We start from the raw sequence: 24593 nt of genomic DNA, 5'->3' as shown, positions 1-24593 counted from the left end.
ATTTAAGTACTGAATCAGAACACTAACCTCACTCAGTTAAACAATACAATTAACCAAAAAGTCTCTCTAGAAAAAGATCCCAAAGAGGGTAAGATCATTCTATTGAGAGATCAGGGAGAAAAATAAGAGTAACAAAGAAAGGGTTAAATACTCAAATATTTATTGTCCAATTCCATAACAACATAGAACTAATTACAACCTTTTGTGAGTTTAAAAAAAATTCTCTACCTTACACTTTGTTATTGCACTAATGTTTATAAATGTAACAATTTTATCAACTGGCCATATGATGCATTGCCATCGCTAAACTCTGAATGCAGATTGAATACTAGAGACCAACTCCATGGGTGTGGCCTCCATAGGGACTCTGGAAATTCAGATTTAAACATTCCTTCCTGGATTATGAAAAGTAAAGGCTGTTTACTCCCCGAATCTTAACTATATGCAAGTTTCTGGAATTAAAATGTGAGCAAAAGATCAATTTCTGACTGCTATACTTGAGACCCAGGCCATTTAATCATTAATGGACTTAAATCTTAAACAATTGGGAGAATTGATTGTTACAAAGCATTTGAATATGAAAACAATACTTTTAATTCTGGAGTTAGAGTGCAGACTGGTAAGGTTGTAAAATCTGAAACCTTGCTGCATTATCAATTCTGAGCATTGTACAAAGATAGCAGTTGACACTTTGCACTATTTTCAAAGTGATCACTGTTTAGAATGTTACTCACTCTCACACACTTTATTCAATTTCTATAATTCTTAATTAGGATGAGAAAGTTCATGTCAATGAGATGCCAGTTTTAGATTATATCTCACATAATTTGACCATGTCAAAAATAAAACAACATATTACAGGAAAAACTGAAATAGTGTAAATGGACTAAAAATTCTGTGATCAAATCCCACTATGACAGTTTAGGAATTAGAATTCAGTTTTTTTCTTAAATCAGTAAAATAAGGATGAAAGTTCTTGATAATCCTTTAAAACAAAACTACCATGCCCTTGGCTGGTCTGACCTGTGCACAACTGCAGTTCTGTACCTTGTATGACTCAAGTGCCCTCAGTTTATCAAACTGCAATGGGTGCAAAACAGCCAACCTCTTCCTACTTAAGACAACCAGAGGAGGATCCATGCTAACCTTGCCAGTAATGATCAAGTTCAAATAATCAATTAAAAAAAGGTTACGTTTACTAAATCCCGGTTTGCAATAACTGGATATTGCATTTGTGCTCCTTCACCTTTCAGAGTAAAACTTTCAAGTTAGCAGCAGTAAGTAAAATACTACAAAACAATACTATTTTGTTTAACCAGAAAGAGGAAGGATTTGCTATCATTACTGAGCCAGGCAAACTTGCACATCAACTTTGAGAATGGATTATTATACCACTCTAGCAAAACCATTCCATCATTTCACTATTGAAATGGAGAAGATACACAGAGGAACCCAATGTACATGTATGTGGGCAAAAATTAGATAAGAATATGGTTTGGGTTAAACATGTAAGAGTTGCAGCACTGAGTCTGCAGAATTACTGTTTTTTGAATGAAACTATTTTCACTTTTAAACATGCTGCAGCTCAACACAATGACCTAATGGTCATGAAACATCCATGGAATCAGCAAAAATCTCCCCTGTGGATATGAAGAGGGGCTCTCACTTTTTAATACCTGGGACAATTTCTACACTAAGACTTCAATTTTCTCCCTGCTAAGATAATGTAAATTTTACTACTTCCTTTACTCAGAGAGGTTCTCAGAAATATGGAGACAATAAGGAAGTCTAAATTTATAGACTACTGCTACATGCAATTTGTCAGCAACAGGGCAATCAAGCAAAGTTGTGCTTTTATCAAGTCTGAAGATGCTTGGGCCATGCATGCATCTGGAAAGGAGGTAAACACTGCTATTGGTCCTTCAGTGCTTCCCTCCAAGCCTCGTCCCTCTTCTCCTTCCAGATATTACAAAACAACATTGGCCACACCTATCTGCCGGAATGCAATTTCCTGTGAGGAATTTCAGTCAGCTTCATTCTATTTGCTCACTCCATAAGCTTGCACTCACACAGTTCTCTGTAGATCAATTTTCTTACTTCAGGCATGTCTTTTTGAGAAAACTGAAAGGGTCGTCCTAGAGCCAGGCACTTGCAGTACTGGAAGGACAATGGAAAAACCCATGTCATTGCATCAAAAAGGTATCAACTTTAACAAACTATGCCTTGAAATATTGGCAGGACATGGGAAAATAACAGTCATATCTACACAAATTCAAAATGAGTTATTCATGTACCTCATTGTATTTTTCAGAAACATTTATAATTTAATAATATGGTAATAATTTTGTGCACATCAAGATAACAAACGAATTACTAACTTTTTATTTTGATGGTATCGGCTGAGGGAAGAATTTTGGGCGGGTTGCTGATGTAACTTAGGACTAGATGGCATGGCTGACAGTATTGTTCACTATCTTTACATGCTTTTAAATACTAAAAATTCTCATTTCAGGGCTGAGATCTGGCACACTAATTCCTGTTATGTGCTAATGTGAGGAAACTCAAATTTACTCAGACCTTATTTCTGATAATAAAATTAACCACACAGCATCGTCACATCTTGTTAAGCACTAACTTGCCTTTTCAGATTCTAATGGACTGGTTCATTTTCAGCATTTTCTGGTTTCATACTAGATTCCTAGCATTTCAAATATGATTTCTTATTTTGTCAGGTACATTTTGGACCACAAAAAAAGCATTAAAACATTTTCTTAAATTACAAAAACACCACATAAATAACATTAACAGAGCCTATAATTTATTTATTTTGGATTTCTACTCAGCTGCTCCTTATATGTCACAATGAAGTGAGGTATTTTGTGTGGAGTGTTCAGTGATGTTCTGAAAGTTCTGATCTGGTAGTATGAAATTAAAATCTTTATTTCCCCTCTCTTATATAGAGGGATAAATGATGCTGGGAAACAGTTAACTTGGACCAGTAATTCTTGGAACCTTGGAATATATGAAAATGATTTAGTGAAAATCCACAACAGGTCTTGAAAAACAATTAGACAAGAAAAATTCCTCTCTCAGTCCTTCTGGCTTGTTTTCCTGGTTCCCTAATCTACTTCAGATACAAAAATACCAGCTCCAGAACAGTTTAGGGATTATACAATATGCTGATGAAAGCATTTATCTGATCCCTTGTGTGCGAAATGGAAAACAGCTCACCTCCCCAAAATCAATCTGGAGACAGAATACTGCTGGCTGGAACCAGCTTCTCCTTCAGTGATGGTTTGAACATTTTGTTAGTCACTATGCTCTCATTTCAACTGCACAATTAAATCAGGGAAGATGGAGAGTCATCCTACCTGAAGCACAAACACACCACAGTCGCTATCATTTTTCTGCTGAGGAATGCACTAGGGAAGAAGAATACAGGCATTAGATAAAGTAATTCAACAGCCCATTTAAAATTGTTCAGAACCTCCCACCACTCATGGCAATTTGGTTTCTATTTCTGAAGTCCTGTACTGCTGTTGTGCCTGTGTGGTTAAGAGTTTTAAGCCAACCCCAAGCTGTAAATGACATCTGCAACTTACACTGCCCAGCCAAATTGAAAACCAAGTCTTTTTCTACCCAAAGCAGAGTCTCTAAAATTAGTGACTCTTACCAAACACATTCAGGATACATAACTCAACATAATAATATTTGGGTACTGAGTGGACAGTTAGTGTTATTGAAGTAGTTGATTACAGAAAACATATCAAAAAGTGGTAGTGTATAGTCTTTTTTCCTATGAATGAGGATATTGTACTTTTTCATATCAAAACCAAATAAGCCAATCTATACAACTTACTATATTTCAAGCACTGCAACTGCAGAACAGTTTAGGGATCACAAAATTTACCAGTGACAGCACTTATCTGATCCTTGGTGTGTGAAATGGATGTGAAGATAGACTATCATAAACCTTAACCTTCACAGAACACATGTATACAATTTCAATGTGTATCTAAAACGGCTAGGCTACTGGCAAGAGCCTATTATAATGCCTCGTGGATAAGTGGGAAAGTGAGCTGCGAGGAGGATGCAAATCTGCAAAGGAAAGAGTTTAAGTGAGTGAAACAGAGGTGGCAGATGGTGTACCAAGTGGCAAAATTCAGGTGGAAGAAAATAAGAAATAATACATTTTATACATTGAGAAATGTTGGAACACAGAGGGATCATCAGATGTAGGAGTTAAAGCAGGTACAACAAGCAATTAGGAAGGTAAATGGTTGGCCTTAATTGCAAGGGCTGGACTACAAAAGTTAGGAAATCTTACTGGGAAAAAAACAGGGAACTCTGGAAGAACTCAGCAGATCAGGCACCACACACAAAGAGAGACCAATGACTCTTTGTTAGAACTAGAAAAGTCAGAAAATAATGTTTTAGAATGTAAAGAAGGTGGAGACAACAGAGGAAATGTCTGTGAATAGGGTGCAGACCAGAGTCTGGAAGGTTACAGCCCGAGCCTCTGCAACTTTCTCCTTTACTTCCCTCAGCAACCAAGGATGATTGCCATCTAGAGCAGGTGATTTATCCGCTTTAAACACAGTAAGCCTTCATAATAACTCCCACATAAATTTTAGCACATCTAGTTTCTCAGTTACATTTTCCTTTGCTGAGGCTCCTGTAGCATCTTTATGAAACTCTGAAGGACATCAGCCTGGCTGAACCTTACCGTTGTGGCAAAAGCTTTCCACCCTTCCAGGAACGTGGGCCGATTTCGCTCACCAGCTTCTGTCTTTAAATATCTCAGAATGTTCTAGGTAAAGAAAAAAAACAAAGCGGTCACCATCTTGATATTGCTATTTCAAGCCACAGTGCAGGGAATGAAGAAATCAAAAACAGATTCATCATCAATCTTAATTTCTCTCTGGAAGAGGATGCTTTTGGCCCCTTATCCTTTAGTATCTTTATTCCATTGAGGCAAAAAGGAGTTCAAGCCCAAAGTATGGCTCCAGTTGTTCATGAAGTTAGAGCATAGAACAGTACAGCAAAGGAGCAGGCCCTTCGGCCCACGATGTTGTGCCAAACTAAGTAGTAATTAAGTGCCCAAATAAACTAATCCCTTCTGCCTGCACATGCCCTGGATATTAATTTTTAAATTGGTTTCTTTCCCCCCCAAAGTTTCCATTTTCTAATATGAAAAAAACATAGAATATCCTACACAGCTGCTAATGACTTTGGTATTCCACAGCAGTTCCTAGAATATTCTTTTAATTTAAATTTCTCAAGGAATATCCTACTATAACAATGGGCATGCTGAAATGTCATAGACAAAAGATTATAAGCAGATTCTCTACGTGGATAGCAATATGTCTTACGAGAGCGGTGGTCGTGGTGCCAAACACAATATACAAATACAGCAGGCCAAAGCAGCACGGTACCAGTTTTGAATGTCAAATTGGTGATCTATTCCAGACCTTCAGAGAATCAATTCCAGAGGTAGGGAGACCTCAAGTGAAATATATAAATACTGCAGAACAATTAAGACCCGTTGGGGCTATGCTTGTGTAACAGAAAGAAAATGTACTTCTGCTTACCTCCCAAAAATGAAGTGAGATAATGGAAAAGTAAGAAATAAATATGAACATTCTGAATTCTTTAGAACAGATTGTCAAATTATATCTCAAGTAACTGTTTACTGCTCTCATCTGAAAACATCTCAAATTCACTGAGTGCCTCTTCCTAAGATTAATTCATGGGGATAATTTCACAACTCAGTTCACTATCTATTGTTGTAACTATGTAAGGTAATGTTCAGAGTTCTGGACCACTGATCCAGAGACCAGAGCTCGAATCCCACCAGGCAGACGTGGAATTTGGAATAAATGCTTGTCTCAAGCAAGCACAAAACTACTGGATCATTGTAAATACCCATGTCCCCGCGGGGATCTACTGTCCTTACTCAGTCCGGCCTGAAGCGATTTCAGGTTCATGAATGTGACTGTCTGAAGTGCCTCCTCAATTTAAGGATGAAGAGGAATGAACAATAAACAGCAGCACTGCCAGAGATGTCCACAAGCCATGGACAAATAAATATAGTCATGGATTTATGAGACTACTGCTATCATCTAATTATCCATTGCTAGCATCAAAAAGACTCCTGAATGTTTTAGAGAGACGTTGCTTGACATCTTGATCACCTTCTTTCCCCAGTACACCAGAATCCACCAGTAGTTCCTTTAATTCATTCCTATTTTGGGAATAATCAACTAAAAAGCTGGAATGTTTCTGGATTTGATATTGATTATATTTTTGTTTCATGTACAGGGATTAAAGGAAGCACTCCCTGCCCCACCCTCCTTCCTCACCATTTCAATTCACAGTGTAGAATACAATCTATCAAATTCAAGGAAACTTAGCTGTGGGAAGTAGATCAAATCTCTCTTCCCCCCCTTATTATGATTTCTGTATCCCGGCCTCTTCCTATTCAATGCATTCCATTCAGACCGTCTATCTTTTATTTGTTTCTCATTCCAGGCTAATTGTGGCCAGCACTATTCTAATGCGATATGAAAAAAAAAAATCGCATTCAGTTGTTAACATCAGAAATTGAGAAAGATGTTAATCTTGACCATCATTATTTTTATTTCAAATTTCGAGCATCTCCAGATTGATTCTTGATCCTAGCTATTACTAGACTGGCATACCTGGCTGCACTTTCTTGTTTCCTCTTCAGATTTATACAAAGAAACAAAATGGGAAAACTATGCCAGGAGTTCTGTTAATAACACGAATCAGAAAAAAAAGTTAAAATACCTAAGAAATGGGACCCTGCAGTGAGATCATGACTGATCCTCTAACATATCTATCTTTAAAATCCACATTGATAACAGCCTTGAATACACTTAATGACTCCAGCCCTCAGGATAGAGAATTCCAAAGACTCACAACCTTATCATGAGAATCTGCCGAGTTTCTAGACTTTCCAGCACAGAGAAACAGTTTCTCAGCACCAACCCTGTACAGCCCTCTCAGAATCTTCTGTTTTAATTATATCAAGCTGTATTCTTCTAAATAGCAGCGAGGATAGGCACATTCTCATTAGATAACTTCCTCATTGCAATAATCAACTTAGTAAATCCATATCGCATCACCTCCACAAAAAGCATTTTTTTCATTAGGTACAGATATCAAAACTGAAAATGATATTCCAAGTATGGTTTCACCAAAGCCTTGCACAACCGCTGCCAGTTGTTCCTACTTTCATACTCCAACTCCTCCACAATAAAGGCAACAAATCTCTTACAGAAGAACAAGAAATAAAAGGAGTCGGCCATTCACAGCCTTAAGCCATTCAATATAATCATGGCTGGTCCATTACCTAGGTACCATTTCCTTGCAGTAATTCCACATCCTTAGATTCCTTCAACTTCGGTTTGTGTACGGGGACACCCAATACCACCATTTACCAGCAAAAAAAAATTACAAAGTGCACAACAAAGATCATATGCTGACTTGAAGATACATAGAAATGGATTACATGAACAAATAGCCCAGATTCTCTTATTCCAATGGCATTCCATAAATAAGGCTCAATATAATTTTTGATTTACTGGAAGAATGGATGCAAAGGAATTTCTCATGCATGTTTTGAGATAGCTTTAAACATCCCACGCCTAGTTCCCCCTATCTCAAAACATGCATGGGAAATTCTTTCAGTTAGTGGTTCTTACAATGCAATAAGCAAACAGTATTTATTTGACCTAACACAATGATACCTGATACATTTATACTAAATAATAAAATTATTTTAAAATACTGGAAGAACAAAATGCATTCCAGGCTTAAATATGTAATGACAAATGTAATCAAAATACTTTCTGCATCCAGATAGCTGAAAAACTCCTTCGTTAATTAGACCTACACTTGACCATCTTTCAACCTAGAAGATACCTCTGGAGAATTCTGGTAAATTATATACGGTGCAAGGAGGAAGATTGGAATTGTATTAATTGGTTATAGTGGGACTGTTATAACTGGCTTCATCACCTGGGCTAGAAAAGGAAGACAAAACAAAATCACAGGGTTCTTCCTCATGATTCACATCCAGCAACATGAAACATTTGCATGAAGAGAAGATTGGATTCCATGGTTGAATGAGTAATTATCACGTACAGATAGATCATCCAACCATGGACCCGCACATGAAACACAATACAGAAAGAGACATATTAGTATTCACAGATCAAGATACCAGCAAATATCACTACCTTTAGGAAAAAGAGACTAAAAAAAACGTGATTAAAAATTCTTCAAAATAACTGTCTTACCTGAACACAGGAATTAAAATGGATGCCTTGAGAATCGTAGAGACAAATTTTCCTATTTGGAAGATCAACTGTTAATAGTGACCAATGAATTTCCAAATGTATAGGGATTAGTAATAGGGCTTTACTGAATAAATCCACCTAGGCAAGAGAGGAAAAAAACTGGTTAAATCTTGTTAAAATGATAGGTTACTTAGAGAAAACAAATGAAGAAGAAAGCAAGTTTAGCAAATTAGAATTCTTTATAGAGTAATCGTTTATGACACAGAAAGGAGACCATTTAATCCACGTTGTCTATGGCAGCAAAAAAGACAGCTATTCAGCTTAATCTTACTTCCTAGCTTTTATTCTACTGGGTACTCACTATAGAAGGATGTGATTAAGCTAGAGAGGATGCACAAAAGATTCACAAGGACATTGTCTAGACTGGATGGCTTGAGTTATAAGGAGAGATTGGATAGGCTGGGTCTGTTTTCCCTGGAACAAAGTAGGCTGAGAAGCGACTTGATAAAAGGTATATAAAATTAAGAGAGACATAGGGTGGACAGCTAGTGTCTGTTTCCCACGGTAGGAGTACCTCAAACTAGAGGGCATAGTTTTAAGGTGAGAGGGAGGAAATTTAAAGGAGGTCTGAGGAGTAAATTTTTCACATACAGAGTAGTTGGTATCTGGAATGACCTCCCAGAGGTGGTGGAGGTAGGAAGAGGAACAACATTTAAGAGGCATCTGGACAGGTACTCGAATGAGCAAGATATAGGGGAATATGGAATTAATTCAGGCAAGTGAGATTACAATAGATAGGCATAATAATCGGCAGACACTGTGGGCCAAAGGGCCTGTTTCTATGTTGTTCAACTCTATGACTACAACTCTCGGACTCACAGGTTATGATTCTTTAAACAGATCATCCAATTTTTTTTAAATTAAGAGGAATTTTGCCTCCATTTTGCAGGCCGCAATATCCAGATCCACACTACAGTCAATGAAACATTTTTGCTCATTACTTCTAATCCTTCCAAATTTATCTCACATGGCTATTGATTTCACTGCTTATTGAATGTTAGAAATATTACAATAGCCATGTCAATTATTACAAAATGGAAGCCTGCACCATTGTGCTAAGTTACACTCAAATTCATCCTTTCTTAGTACCCACATGAACAATTTTAAAATTAAAGGAGCGTAATCCCATTAATGATAATTAAATGGTATGACATTGTCCAGCTAGGTTGTGCAACAACAAATGTGCAAATCTATATTTTGTTTTACTTGTCAGTGGTCAGTTTTAATACAAGAGATTAGTTTGGGTCTGGACCATATGCAATATCTAGGTGTGCCTGTGTAACAGCATTGCTGATACTGGTTGCATTTCAATTTCATTTAAAGACATACTTCAACGAGGATTGATTGTGCAAAATTCCAAACAACACAGAGCCTGTCACATAATGGAAAGCAGCACCTTAATGCAGAGGTACGCATTAAGAATATATGCTTTGTTTGAGCATATCACAGGATTCATCCATTAAAACATTGATAGCTGCTGATTTCAAACTCTAACAATGTACACAACTGCAGCTTACTGCCCAAACCACTTCTTTGTGACACACCTTTTTCGTCCACCTCTTAACTCCATTATATCCTTTAGTTTGAAGCTGTTTGTAAAAGAAGCTATTGAAGAAGTGAACCTGGAAAAGGCAAAACGAAATTAATGAAAAGAAACCTTTCTAATTTATAATTAACATACTATAATCAAATCCTATCCCCTTCTGCGAGATTCTTCTTCTTTCTCAAGACACCAATAAATGTCAACCATACTCTAAACATCTACATTTCCATATGATGTAGGAGGCTACTTTGGACCATGAATACATACTAGTTCATAAAGTAATCCCAGTTTCTCATTAATTTTCTCTGTAATCTATTCTTCCCACATTTCCATCAACATCTCCTTCCTCCCAACAGGTTCTACCACTCACTTCAGGGCAATTTACAATGACTAATTAACCTTTCAACTCACACTCTTTGGGAGGTAGGAAGAAACTGGAGCACTCTGAGGAAACCCATATGATTACAGTGAAACCAGGCAAGCACTACACAGACAGCACTGGAGGTCAGAATTAAACCCCAGTCACTGGATCTGCAAGACAGCAGGTCTACTGACTATGCCACTGTGCTGCCGAAAATGTCCATTCTGCATTTGAGTAATAGTTCCTCGATTGCATCGGAACAGAAATAAACCCTGTTCACACAGAAAGTCCACATGTGCAATGCTGGACAGTGATCACAGACAAACCCACTGTTCTTTGTCCCCCCAAGAGCAGCAGAGAGCCCAAGTTAAATCGATCAGTTTTGAATAATCTGGACAGATCAGTAATTCACTGCGTTAAAAACAGAAAAGACTGGAGACACTTAGGTATCATCTGTAGAAAGAGAAACAGGGTTAATGTTTTCAGGTTGAAGACCCAAAGGATCTCATTCCCCATATGCTGTCTGACCTGCTGAATATTTCCTGTATTTTCTGTTTTTATTTCAGATTTATAGCATCTGCAATTTTGTTTTTGATTTTCACAACCTTCAACAAGAAGGCAATCTACTTCTCGGGCATTATTAGCATCCTTTGAAGATACATGAGGAAATTCATTTAATCTCATAAAGATGTGAACAACCATAAATAAGTGAAGTATGACATCAAAACTATGATAAAGCTGAAGGTCAGCCTTTTAGTACGGTTGTCCTTATCTCACCTTATCTGGCACTGCATCCACAATCAATTCTCCATACATATTTATTACCTGCAAGATAATAAATAACACAAAATGTTAGTAGAGTTCAATAAGTTGCCCTTTTAAAAATTAGACGTGGATGTTGCTGGAAAAGCAGGAACTTATTGTTTACTGGTAATTGCCAATAAAATGAGTGGCATACTGGGCCATTCCAGAGGGCTGCAAGAACCAACACTTCAATGGGTGTAGAATCACATTTGAGCCAGGCAGGGTCAGAATGCTCGATTTCCTCCCCTGGAGATCACCAGTGAATCAGATGGATTTTTACAACAATCCAGTAATTTCTCTGTTACCGTTACTGATACCAGCTTTTTATTCCAGATTTATTTAATGACTTGAATTCCAAGTTCCCAGCTGCCATGGTACCCAAGTCATCTGGCGTCAAGTAGCCAGGACTATCATTCAGTAATGTAGCACTGGAAATTGAGTCAGAGTGTAGATTATGGCTACCTGCAAGAATGCAAACTTCCTTTAATCTAGGTACAACTCAGATTTAGTTACACATCAATAAACCAAATTGGTAGGTTTGTGAGATACATTTGATCTTCACACAGATCAATCAGATAAAAAAAACGCTTTCACATTCTTGTCTGACCTGGTCATTCAGCCAGTTTTCTCCATAAAGCGTGGCCAGGTCATCCAAAGTCAAAACGTGCTTGTTGTAAACCACTTGAAAACTGGACACAGGTTTATTCACCTGTGCTTTCTGGTACTTTCGGATTTCCATCCTGATGAAGACCTTCCTGCAGAAGGTATAACAAAATGATATATTTTGGACGTACAGTACTGCAGATGCTGGAAACTTCAAACAAAACAAAGTTTTGGAAATAGCCAGCAGATCAGGCAGCAAATCTGGAAAGAAAGACTTTTTTTTAAGTGAATAACCTTTCATCAGAGCTTTGATGAAACGTCATTGACCTGGAATATCCAGATGCTATCCAACCTGCTGAATATTTCCAGCAATTTTTCAGCAAATTCCAGCAACATAATTTAATATTGACTCTGTACTGCAGACAACATGTCAGTATTAAAGACACTTAGAGACCATCCTTAATAGTTACATTATTTAATAGAAGTACTAAGAAGGCTTCTGCTAGGCTTGCTTGGAAGGTACATAAAAAGGTTTACATGGGGCAGTTTCTTGTCAAATCTTCTTCCCTTCTCTCCCAAAGCACTGAGGTTTTGTTTCATGGATGCAATCGTAAAAAATGTTCATTTGTCACTTGGAAGCATAGACTTTGAAAGCCGGCAGACTATAACCATGGACTTCACTGCTCAACTTCACTCAACTATTTTAAAACTGAAATAAGTTTGTGTTAAGTGGTGGAAGGGGAGGGTTAGAGTGAAGGAAGAATTGTGCAGTGACTGTAAATGGTGCTGCAGTTATCTGCATAATGACTATTAAGTTTTTCAATACCTGAAAAGGTGCAATAGAACATAAGTCTTAATCCTCTATTTTGTTGTTTGACTGAGATGCATACATTCTTGCTGGTTGTGACAATAGTTATGATCAGACACTCTCACATACAACTCATAATGCAAGATCAAGCAATACAAATGGTCCAGCAATGGTTTGGGTAGTTTGCAGAAATCTGACAGGTAAAATGAAGCACCAATAAATTGGAAAGAAGGTGAAATGAAAGAAGAAAAGATAATAAACAGCATCATATTCTATACATCTGCTAGCACTTTGAGGTAGTTTGTGGCCATGCACCAGAGGCACTTTCTTTCTTGTGCCAGTCAGTACAACGCGCATTGTTTAGGTATGAAACAGCATTCACTTGTGTTCCATAGTCTTCCATCAAATGTATCAGTCCAGCCAAGCTGAGTCACACTGCTGAGTCACACTGATTTTGAATTATACAGCTTCTGACATAATTGCTGGGTGAACCTATTGGTTAAACAACTTTCCCTCTTTATAAAATGACTACTCTAGAAAATGCAATGGCCTGAAATTTTTCCATAGTGGCTTGAGCAGATTACCCCAGGGAGAACTTGCTCAAGGAGAACTGATTGGCAAGGACCTCTGATTGTAAATCTTACAGAAATGTTTTGACAGATGGTGAAGCCACATTACCAGGCTAAACTGGCTGTCAAAAAATGTATGTTTGCGAATTCTCTCACATTCATAAATATCAATAAGAAAACATACAAAAACTTAAAATTAAACAACGTACATCATAAAATTACAATCATATATATATATATATATATATATATATATATATATAAATAAAATATTGTGATATATATAATGACGTGGATGAAAATGTGGATGGGTGGGTTAGTAAGTTTGCAGACAATACAAAGATTGGCGGTGTTGTGGATAATGTAGAAGGTTGCCAAAGGATACAGTGGGATATAGATCAGTTGCAGATATGGGCAGAGTAATGGCAGATGGAGTTTAATCCGGCCAAATGTGAGGTGTTGCACTTTGGGAGATCAAATGTAAAGGGACTGTACACTGTTAATAGCAGGACCCTTAACAGTGTTGATGTACAGAGGGATCGTAGGCCCCAAGTCCATAGCTCCCTGGAAGTGGATACACAGGCTGTAGGGTGGTAAAGAAGGCATATGGTGTGCTTGCCTTTATTAGTCGAGGCACTGAGTTCAAGAGTCAGGATGTTACGTTGCAGCTTTATAAAACTCTGGTTAGGCTGCATCTGGAGTATTCCATTCAATTCTGGTTGCCCTATTATAGGAAGGGTGTGGAGGCTTTGGAGAGGGTGCAGAAGAGGTTTACCAAGATGCTGGCTGGATTAGAGGGCATGTGCTATAAGGAGAGGTTGGACAAACTTGGGTTGTTTTCTCTGGAGCACCGGAGGCTGAGGGGAGACCTTATAAGATTATGAGAGGCACAGATAGTGTAGACATCCGGTATCTTTTTCCCAGGTTCAAAATAACTAGTACTAGAAGGCATGCATTTAAGATGAGGGGGGCAAGTTCAAAGGAGATGCGTGGGCAGGTTTTCCACAGAGAGTGGTGGGTGCCTGGAATGTGCTGACGGGGTGGTTGTGGAGGCAAATATGATAGCGGCGTTTAAGAGGTTCTTTGATAGGCACATGAATAGGCAGAGGATGGAAGGATATGAACATTGTGTAGGCAGAAGGGATTAGTTTAGTTAGGCATTTAATTACTAGTTTAATTAGTTCAGCACAACATCGTGGGCCAAGGGGCCTGTTCCTGTCCTGTACTATTCTATGTTTAAATTCAAAATTGAACACACTTGAATTAATCCATACAATTCAAAAAAATGCAAGTTACCTGAAACGTACCCCTGTTCTTTACAGCTGTTCTTCTCCATTGAAATGAATGGATTCACTGAACATATGCCACATCTAATCTAGTGCAGGTTCTGCTGGCAAATTTCTCAGCGTGATTGCTGGGAAGGTTCATGCTCCACTGATAGACTATAGTAAATTAGCCATGTGCAGAAATTTGAGATGTGTGTATTTGCTTACACTTGTGCACGATTGTTAAACTTTCTCACAGTTGCCGAGCTAAACAGAGGCAGTTCTACATGGAACTTCTAGCTTTTCTGCAGAAATATCAGGCCACTGGTTGCACCTGAAATGTTCAAGGGAAGCACGAGATCAGACTGTTCAAGGAGTCACCAGGAGGTGATCTACATACCTGTCACGGAAATCCTGATGAAAGATCTGCTCTAGCTTCATCAGAACATCTCTCTCTGTAAGTGGGATGAGGCTTCCATATTTTCTTAAAAATTCATCCAGGAAAGCTGAAAGTCAAACAAAATAATGATCAGAACTTTGCATCCCCAACATTATTCCTGGTTATAAGTGATTGTTTGCTAAAACACGTAACAGAAATAACCAGTTCAAGCTTGCCAGTTGGGCTGACAGTTTCCAGGGAGTATTTATTACTGTACAATGTATGTACAACATATTATGTCATCTAAACAGAGTAAATAAAAGTGCTAATAGCCTGATATAGCCGAGCCATTAAAATGCGATTAGATGTCTCCCATAAGAGAAACATTTCTGATAATAAGAAACATTTTCAGAATAAACAATAGAGGTATAGAAAGAGATTTCTAGGGCACAAAGTAACGATTCAGCATTTAAACAAATAGGGGAACTTGCATTATTTGTTTTTCATAACAATATTCAGATTGATTCAGAACAAATTCAAACATATTTCTGGAAACAATCAAGGAAGGCTCATAGAACATTCTAGTTTCAAAATGAAAGGTTTCAATGACTCTCCATCATTAAAAATCACATTGATCATAAAAGTCCATCTTTGATTGATATGGAGTTAGTCCGCCTTTAATTGATGGTAGTCCCCTTGGCTAAGAGAGCAGCAAAGTATAAGTGGGGTGTGAAGGGGAGAAGTTAGAGGAAGGCATATTGAAAAGAAAAGAAATTCAGAAGATTTTCCTTTCCTGATCACCATTCAACAAGTGCATGCGTACGCTTGGTGAAATTTATCTGTGGTATCTTTGTCTGCAATCAATCCCCCCCACCAACTCTAATGGGCAATGATTACACATGAAGGTTGGCCATTTTAGCAAGGGGAAATATCTCTCTCTTTGGTCAGGATATGAGGAAAATGGAGAAATGGCCTCCAGTTCAAATAGCAAATCATTCAAAGTTTCATCTTCATTATTTATTGTCTAAGATAGACACAGAGCAATTGCCTAACTTTAGGAAATGCCTTTTAATAAAAATAACTGACCACTGTCAGTGGAGCACTAAGGTTTTGCTCCATAATTTGCAGATAGAATACCCAGAGACCAGGCTAAATGAGTTCAACTCAAAGATTTTGGATGTTGCAAAACAGCTGTCAATTTGAAGTGGTTCAAATGGCTGGAAGTACCAGACTGCCATACTTCTGGCAGTACAATAGGTTCCAAAAAGTTTCACATTCTATGTCTTTACACTGCACATTTTAACTGTGTAGACAATTCTCGCAACATTAAGCAGCAGCTAGATAGGCACTTGAATTGTCAAGGTATGGTAGGCAAGAGACCAAGTGCCCGTAAATGAGATCAGTATCTACAGGTACTTGATGGTTGGCAAGGACGTGATAGGCCCAAGTGCTGTACAGCTCTGTAACTCCATTTACTTAAAGAGCAGTCACTGGCAGTAAAAGAAAACCAAAAGAACTGCAGATACTGAAAACCTGAAACAACAGAAAATGCTGGAAACCCTCAGGTCAGGCAGCACCTGAGGAAGGAGAAACAGTTATCATTTTGAGTCTGAGACCCATACCCCAATACTGACTTAAAATAATGGTTTCATCTTCCCAGATATTGTCTGACCAGCTGAGTGTTTCCAACACTCTGCTTTTGAGTCACTTCTTTACAAGAATTTATACAGTTGGACAGGATAGATAACTTTAAATGCCCCTTTCCCACACATTTAAAACATTTTTGTTCAAACACTTTCATACAAAGGAAGTCAAGAATAGCTCGTGTAAAACTAACAAACAAAATGAAGCTTTCAGGTTTGAGCTCAGCCATCACTGCAACTCAGAGCCAGACTTAGTAATTGGTCTCTTATTCCACAACACCATTAACATTCATCATACAAAAAGATATTAGTCAGAAACAGGCTGTGAGAAATAGACACAAACAGGATTTTAAAGTAGCAGAATTGCCCTCTTCTGGTTACTACCGTAAGGGAGGAAGTCCAGGAGCCTGAGGACACAAACTCAATGATTCAGAAACAGCTTCTTCCCCTGTCATCAGGTTTCTGAATGATCCATGAACACTACTTCATTATTCCTTTTTTTTTTGCACTATTTATTTATTTGGTAATTTATAGTAATTTTATGTCTTTGCACTGTACTGTTGCTGCAAAACAAATTTCATGTCATACAAGACAAGTGATAATAAACCCAATTCTGATTCAGAATTATCATGAGGGCTTTAGTTGGTGGAAGTGCGACTCACCAACTATTCTCTAAATGTGAGAAGACATCTGTCCCTTTGTAACTCCTGCTCACCCTCCCGGGGTTTCCTAGACACTTTGCCAGACTAAGGATAATGTAGCTCTGCCATGAATTAATTGAACTCTGTCGGATGCAAACCAACTACATCTGACACTTCAACCAACTGCAAGAAGTGGAAAGGGTGGGGGCGTGGGGAGGGATGTGGGTGGCCAGATTAAACAGTCGTAGAATCATACAGCATGGAAGCAAACCCTTCAGCCTACAAAGTCCACACTTACATAAATCCCCTTTATTTTTAATTTTCCCCAAAATTCAGACAATTAGCATGTGAAAGTTTTGGTGAAACTGCTCATTTAAAAGTGAGAGAGCAGCACACCTCCAATATATTTCCCTTAAAAATAGAAAGTGGCTAAGGGTGCACTCTCTTAAAGTGATATAAAGTGGGGTGAAGCGATGCACTGGTGGTGGTGGGATTTACTGGACTGTAGCAGTGGACAGTTCTATTTCAGGTAGCAATCCCCAGATGATCGAGAGGAGGATTTTGAAAGCTCTACCAGGCTGGGATTTGACTTTGCCCTCGTTGAATTTGGTGCCTAGGTCAATGCTGGGTGGTCTGCCAGGTTCATCCTGTTGCAATATAGCAGTTATGGTACTGCAGCAGTACCTTGCTTAACACTTCCGGGGGAATTTGAAGAGTTAATCACATGGTAGGTCTGCAATCACATATGGCCAGGATATAGTAAGGGTAGATCTCCTCCCATGAAGGACATTGGTGAACCAGAGGAGCCTTTTGTGGTCATCATTACTAATAACTAATTTTTTTTAATTTCAGGTAATAGCAATTTAAATTCCACATCTGTCAAAGGAAGATTTGACCTCAGCTCTCAGATTGTGAATACAGTACTCCAATAACTTAGCCACTTTGCCATCAACACAGCCTGTACCATCTGCAAAGTGTACTGTAGTTACTCAAGGACGTTACTGAAACGTCACCTCCCAAAACCACACCCTCTACCATCAGAAAAGATAAAAGCTTCAGGTGCACGGGATCACCACCAACTACATGTTCCCCTCCAAGATGCATACTATGCTGGCTTGGAAATGTATTACAGTTCCTTTATTGTCAATGAGTCTAAACCCTAGAACTCTCTCCCCAACAACACTACAAGAATACCTTCACAAGGACTGCAGCAGTTCAAGAGACTCACCACCACCTTCTCTTGGGCAATTAGGAATAGGCAGTGAATGCTGACCTTGCCAAGCAATGCCCATTTCCCAAAAGAAGACCCCAAAAAGTGGGGTAAGGACATTGTAGTTTGCAGAACAGCCCAAGTTGATGATTAAGCTCTACACTCCTTAATTACAGAACATGGCATAATGCTAGGTAAAAAGTAAGTTTTCTTAAACCAGAAACTGTACCATGAATACAGGATATTAATTGTTCACTGGCAACAGAACAGGTTCGAGATTCATTCTCCTTCCCTTTCTCAGCCTGACCATGAGCTGGCTGCTCAGTCCTCACCAATGCACGGCCAGAACGTTCCTCTGAAGATCTATAGTAAATGTGGTCCAGCAGCTGCGGCTGAAGCACAGGACATGGCTCACCACTATGCCAACATAAAGACTGTCCGCTTTCAGTCACAGGAACGCTGGTGTGATTGCATGAGAGTGGAGTAGAGTCTGTTACAGCATTGATGACCTGCATCTCCCCGTCACAGACTGGGGTTTGATTTAAAAATCTTCCTGTGAGGCAGCAAACGAGTGGGGTGATCCATCAGTCTTAGGCCACTTATCAGGGACCACGAGCTGATTGACACAAGCATCCAACCCAAGAGGGCCTGCCCGGGAACACACTACTTCTGAGCTTTCATTGGCCATTTGATTATTAAGTTCAGCTGAATGAGCAAAATGAGGCATTTGAGTTTGCAAAGTGTCCATTCCTTCATCAAGGGGCATTTTTGAAACTTCACAGCAATTAGCCAGGCACAAATTCTTAACTTGCTTTGCTGTCTCCAATGTACCACTATTCTGATCTGAAGAAAAGTTCATGTTCTGGTTGGATTCTTTGCCTTTGGCAGTTGGCTGTGAAGAAATATCACACGCCATTTTATCCAAACGTTGGCCTGTCCTTTTTGGATTTACACAGACAGTACCCAAAGACTGTGTCCGTCTTAGCTTCTCTTTTCTCTGACTGGCAGCTCTTCTCCGCCTGTTTTTACAATTTAATATTCTACAATGGAAACTAAAGAGAGAGGAAGGTTTCCTATAGAGCAGAGAGATTCTGTGCCCTTTCAGCTGCCGTTTTGTCTTGCGAGGTAAATTATTGGAAACAAAATCTCTGCTCGTTTGGAAGTCTATTTTTTTATATCCATTTGATAGCTTCTGATTTATAATATTGTCCTGAAGCCCACTATTTCTCCTCTGTGCGGACTTGGGGAAAGTAACCTTTGCAGGTAGATCAGTTAGATGTCTTGAGACAGGTTTACAATATAAAATAGTTGATTCACAGTCAGAATCTGGAGCTACGGTACTGCTGTTCCAAATTTCACACCCCTTACTCTCCACTTCCTCATGGGGTGCCAAAGATGCTGGTGTACATGCCTCCTCAACTGGGGTGTCATTGACTCCCAAGCCAGCAATGATTTTTCTTGAGTGTCACTCTCATGCATTCAATGCTCTCTGGAGACCCGCACTGCTGACAATCTGGAAGGGCCTTCCTTAGTGCAGATTTGGCCCGTTTTTTCCTGATTGACAACCATAGACGTTGTTTCTGCTGATAATAAAACTGTCTTTGCGAGGACAACGAGCCTTCCAATCGGTTCCATTTGCTGTGGTGGGATCGCAGTTGTTCTCTAAGGTTTGCTTTTAAGAATCTTTTACAGCATTTGCTGTTGCTGTGCTCCTTCATACTCTGACAGTTTGCCTGTGGAGACATTAAAAAAAGCTTTAATATAAATACAGCATCAATTATTTCTTCATTTTCAGGAAGGGAATGGTGATTATAAGCTTCTCTTCCCCAAAGAGACAGATAATTAGGCAGGCTTTATAAATAAGGTTCCCAAGTTGAAATTCAGCTCAGAGTTGAAATCCTCTCCCTTAATTGGTTTTGTGGACCCAATGTCATCACAACCCAAACATTAGTGACACGATCTACGCCACACATTGTAAAATAAACACTGCTGATATCAGACACACAGATTACATGATGGGTTTACCTATTGTTTTATGGAAGGCCTTTGGAGATCTGTCTTAGATGTTATAAGTGACTTCAGTGAAATTTCACTTAATGAATTCTCATTTATTTGCTTCTCATCCCATTGATAATGCAGAATGCTCCCCATCCCACAGAACTAGCTGAGGGAGAAACATTACTCTGTTCTAACATTGGGAAAACTTGACCAATAGTTTAGCAATGAGTCAAAATACCAGTTATTAGCTGCACTATTTTTAAAATTCCTTTGTGCAGTGTGGGTGACATTTATTGCCACCACTAATTGCCCAAGAGTGGCAGTGAGCCACCTTCGTGAACCTTCTGGTGATGATACCCTCATTATTGTTGGGTAGGGAAATCTACAACGTAGGAATGCCAACATTTTTCCAAACCAGAATAGTGTACAATTTGGAGGGGACCAGCAGGTAACAGAATTCCCATGTCCTTGGTAGTGGAGATTATTAGGTTGAGAGGTACTGTCAGAAACAGCCTAGAAAAGTAACTGAAGTACATTTAGTAACAGTGTAGTCATGGTCTACAGATAGAAGAGGAAATAAGTGTTTAAAATGGGGAATGGCTGCTAATTAAACTGTAATGTACAAACTGCAGCAGCCTGGGTAAAACATTAAATTACATTTTCTTTTGTTTAAAAAAATAAATGCTCAATGAGAAAGAAAGCTGTCAATTTAGGGCCTTTCATGACCTCTGAACATCCCAAACGCTTCTTTGAAGTTCAGTCACTGTTGTTAACACAGGGAAAACAGCAGGTAATTTGCATACAGCCAGGTCCCACAAATAGCTGTGTGGTAATCTGCTTTAGTGGTGTTTGTCTAAGGCCATGGAACCCAAAAGGGCTGATGGGGCCCTTTTTTCAGAGACTTGGCAAAAAGTGTGCATATGTGTTTATGTGGTGGGGGTTGGGGTTTGTCGGTGGTGGCATATAGAACTCTTCACTTTCCAGTCAACCAGGTGCAAACTGAAACTTGCTGTAATTTGCCTCAACCCGAGAAGAACGCAACTTAGAGCGCCAATCTGACTTTCCTCTACCCAAGTGGTATTGCTAATTCATTCCTGACTAGAGGTAGCCTTGTACTGATGGACCATGTCCACGAGGAACTCGACTGAAACTCTCCAGACTTATTACAAATAGGACCCATAACTGACATTGGGGACATTTTCATTCTGCCAATTTTCACAAGGAATCCATGCCTCAGAGGAGAGTAACAGTACATCAGTTTCAATAAGGAGATGGAAGCTTGATTACGTTAACAGGATACTTCACGCAACTGTCACCCCCTTTTTTTATTAAAAAATCAACTCAAGGGATTTGGACATCATTCACACAGCCAGTCATTTATCGCACATTGTTAAGTGTCCCATGAACTAAGTTTGTAAGGTCATTTCAGAGGGTCGTTAAGAGTCAGTCACAAGATTATGGATCTAAAACTCACACACAGACTAGGGTAAGGGTTGCCTGTACAGTTAGGGATGGGCAGTGATATTTACATCCTGTGAACGAGTAAAAGAAAAAAATCCTTCCCCAAGGGACATTAGTGAATCAGATGGGCTTTCATGACAATCTGGTAATTTTATGGCCACCATTACTGATACCAGTGTGTTCTTTTTTATTTCAGAAGTACTTGAACTTAAATTTCCCAGCTGCAGTAAAGGGGGGGGGGGAAAGAGAGGGGATTCAAATTTGCGTCTCCAGACCAATGACCAATGGTCCACACCCCTCCAAACACCAGCAACTTAGCCATCATACAGGCCTCTGAACATCAGAAACTTAGCTATCATACTATGGGGCCCCTATAAATTTATTAAAAAATGCAAGTTCCCAATTGGAAAGGAAGCATATTTAAGATTAAGTGTTTACACAAAGGTCCAATCACACCACTGAAAGAGTGGCAATTGAAATTTCAGGATGAAGCATTTGCACTGAATGTGAATGGCCAATTCTTCTGAAAACTTACATAGTAAGTCAAGAAAAGGCACTGGAAACATTCATTCAAAAAAATTAAAAGCCACAGCTTAAGAGACAAAAGATCTCATTAGAAAAGAGAGCCATAGACACTTTTACATACAAAAATAACAAAGGTCTCTGCGGCAAGTGTCACTGACACTTTAAAATGTCCTGTGATACCTTCAAGACAAGAAAGAATAAATTGAGCAAGCCAAAGAAATTTGGTTTGTTCCCTCTGACTCTAACCAACTTTTACCGATGCACCATAGAAAGCATCCTATCAGGACGTATCACGGCTTGGTACGGCAACTGCTCTGCCCAGGACCACAAAAAACTGCAGAGAGTTGTGGACACAGCCAAGCACATCACAGACACCAGCCTCCCCTCCTTGGACTCTGTCTTTACCTCTCGTTGTCTTGGTGTAGCAGCCAGCATAATCAAAGACCCCACCCACCTGGGATATTCTCTTTTCTCTCCTCTTCCATCAGGTAGAAGATACAGGAGCCTGAGGGCACGTACCACCAGGCTTAAGGACAGCTTCTATCCTACTGTGATAAGACTATTGCACGGTTCCCTTATACAACGAGATGGACCATGACCTCACGATCTGCCTTGTTGTGACTTTGCACCTTATTGCACTGCACTTTCTCTGTAGCTGTGACACTTTACTCTGTACTGTTATTGTTTTTACCTGTACTACATCTATGCACTCTGTACTGACTCACTGTAACTGCACTGTGTAATGAATTGACCTGTACGATCGGTATGCAGGACAAGTTTTTCACTGTACCTCGGTACAAATGGCAATAATAAACCAATACCAATTAAAGTAAGTTTTGGAAACAAATGTTATGGCTGCTTAGATGACAAACAAGATCTTATTTACTGCCAAACACAAATCATTCTCAAATTCAATTAAAGTAATTACATAATTATGGTATGTTTTATAGGTTGCTCATTTCAAACTATTATATGAAATGGAGATCCAGATACTCCATTCTCTGCTTACACAGCACCATTCAAAGATGAACAGGTTATTCAAAACAACACCCTGTAATGACTATCCAGTCATATCTACTGTCATTCTTTTATTTAACAACTCAGTGTATCTTTTGTTACTGAAGTCTATAGGTGACATTTATGTATTTCAAGCTTTATACTCTTGGAGCATCCTGGTTTTTTAAGGATCTGATTACAGCTTTTAATGATTACCATTGAAAAATTCTAATTTGAAACAGTACAACAAGTTCCTGCAATGAACTCAGTATCTCCTGTACCCAGACCCTGGGCAGTGCCTGTACCCCCTGCACCTCATCCCCAGGCAGTGCCTGCTCCACCACTGAACCCGGATTCCTGGGCAGTGCTTCTTCCCATGCCCTCTGCACCCAGATGCCTAGTCAACACCTGCCACCTTCTACCTGGTGACCAGGCAATGCCCAGCACCCCCTGTGCCTGATCCTCAGGCAGTACCTGCCCAACCATCAGAGAGTGCCTGCTCCCACTGACCCCCAACCTGTACCCAATCCCCAGACAGTGCCCCTGCCCAACCTGTACCCAATCCCCAGGCAGTAGATTCTGCAACCCTCCCTCCCCTTCCCTTCCCTCTCCAACCCTCTGGAGGGTGAGGCGCTCCTTGCACAGGACAGCCACCACCTCCCTCACCCCTGGGCCCTCACTGCTCTCAATGCACCATCCATCCGCAGGCCAGCTCCCCGGCGCCGTGCAGCCGACTCAATGATGCCCTACTCAGAGGCCGCGGCAGCTCGACTGTGAGAGGCGGGCTCCAGCCGGCCGGCGTGTGGGTGCCGCGGGTTACCTGGGCGCAGCCGCTACTCCTCCTGCCTCCTCGGACGCCGATACCGGGTGACCGCCATGTGTCGACTCGCTGCGCTCCTCCTGCCCACCGCCCCGGCACGCGCACGCGCGCGCACACACACACACACACACACTCACGCGCCCGCCCCCCCCCCCCCGGGAGCGCGCGCGCACGTGTCCAAGCCCCGCCCCCCCGGGCTCGCGGCGCGCCATTCTCGCGTCATCGATCAAAACAACGACGCAATAGGGAAGTCCTCCCTTGGGCCGGCGCTAAGTAAACTCAGCGACCCTGGCGGGAACCAGGGGCAGGGACGGGCTGGGCAGGGCAGGGCAGGGCAGGGCTGGGCAGCCGAGTCCTCCGGGACGGCCAACTTGAGTGCACAGCACTTTCTTGCACAATCTCTTCGGCCCATATCCATAGGAGGAGAATTATCGAGTACTCAGCCATACTAATTCCCCAGCACTTGGTTCCTCGATGCTTTTGTGGTTCAAGTGCAGGTCTAGGTACTTAATGCACCTGCCTCCATCACCTAACTCTGGCGGTGTGTTCCAGGTTCCAACCACAACCCCTGTGACTGCTTTTC

At 40.1% G+C, this 24593-nt stretch overlaps 1 protein-coding gene across 2 annotated transcripts; it reads right to left on the bottom strand.

Annotated features, from left to right (window-relative positions):
* Nucleotides 1–149: 149 nt before the first annotated feature.
* Nucleotides 150–24120, bottom strand: LOC127571568 (sentrin-specific protease 5-like). 2 transcript variants are annotated; one of them, XM_052018069.1, is made up of 10 exons: nt 24011–24120; nt 18440–19943; nt 14738–14843; nt 11700–11847; nt 11066–11113; nt 9929–10006; nt 8325–8462; nt 4727–4810; nt 3372–3422; nt 150–2157 (listed from the first exon to the last, which is right to left on the bottom strand). In XM_052018069.1, the coding sequence occupies exons 2-10, from the start codon at nt 18723–18725 to the stop codon at nt 2047–2049; spliced, it is 1050 nt and encodes a 349-aa protein (XP_051874029.1). In that variant the 5' UTR covers nt 18726–19943; nt 24011–24120; the 3' UTR covers nt 150–2046. The 2 variants fall into 2 exon arrangements, with proteins under 2 accessions (XP_051874029.1, XP_051874030.1); XM_052018070.1 differs by lacking the exon at nt 24011–24120 and having other exon boundaries at nt 18543–18681.
* Nucleotides 24121–24593: the final 473 nt, after the last annotated feature.

The sequence above is a fragment of the Pristis pectinata genome, chromosome 6 (genome assembly GCF_009764475.1).
Source record: "Pristis pectinata isolate sPriPec2 chromosome 6, sPriPec2.1.pri, whole genome shotgun sequence".
In the NCBI taxonomy this organism is placed as follows: domain Eukaryota; kingdom Metazoa; phylum Chordata; class Chondrichthyes; order Rhinopristiformes; family Pristidae; genus Pristis; species Pristis pectinata.
Note: the sequence above shows the minus strand (reverse complement) of the source record. Positions and strands in the feature narration are given on the sequence as shown.

What these genes read in the sequence shown, in the direction of transcription:
- LOC127571568 (XM_052018069.1), bottom strand. Translation starts at nt 18,725, where the DNA reads ATGCAGGTCATCAATGCTGTAACAGACTCTACTCCACTCTCATGCAAT. An exon ending in GGAAAGCTTTTGCCACAACG is followed by an intron (nt 3,423 to 4,726) that starts GTAAGGTTCAGC and finishes CTTCTTCCCTAG; the next exon opens with TGCATTCCTCAGCAGAAAAA. An exon ending in GTGGTGTGTTTGTGCTTCAG is followed by an intron (nt 2,158 to 3,371) that starts GTAGGATGACTC and finishes TTGTCCTTCCAG; the next exon opens with TACTGCAAGTGCCTGGCTCT.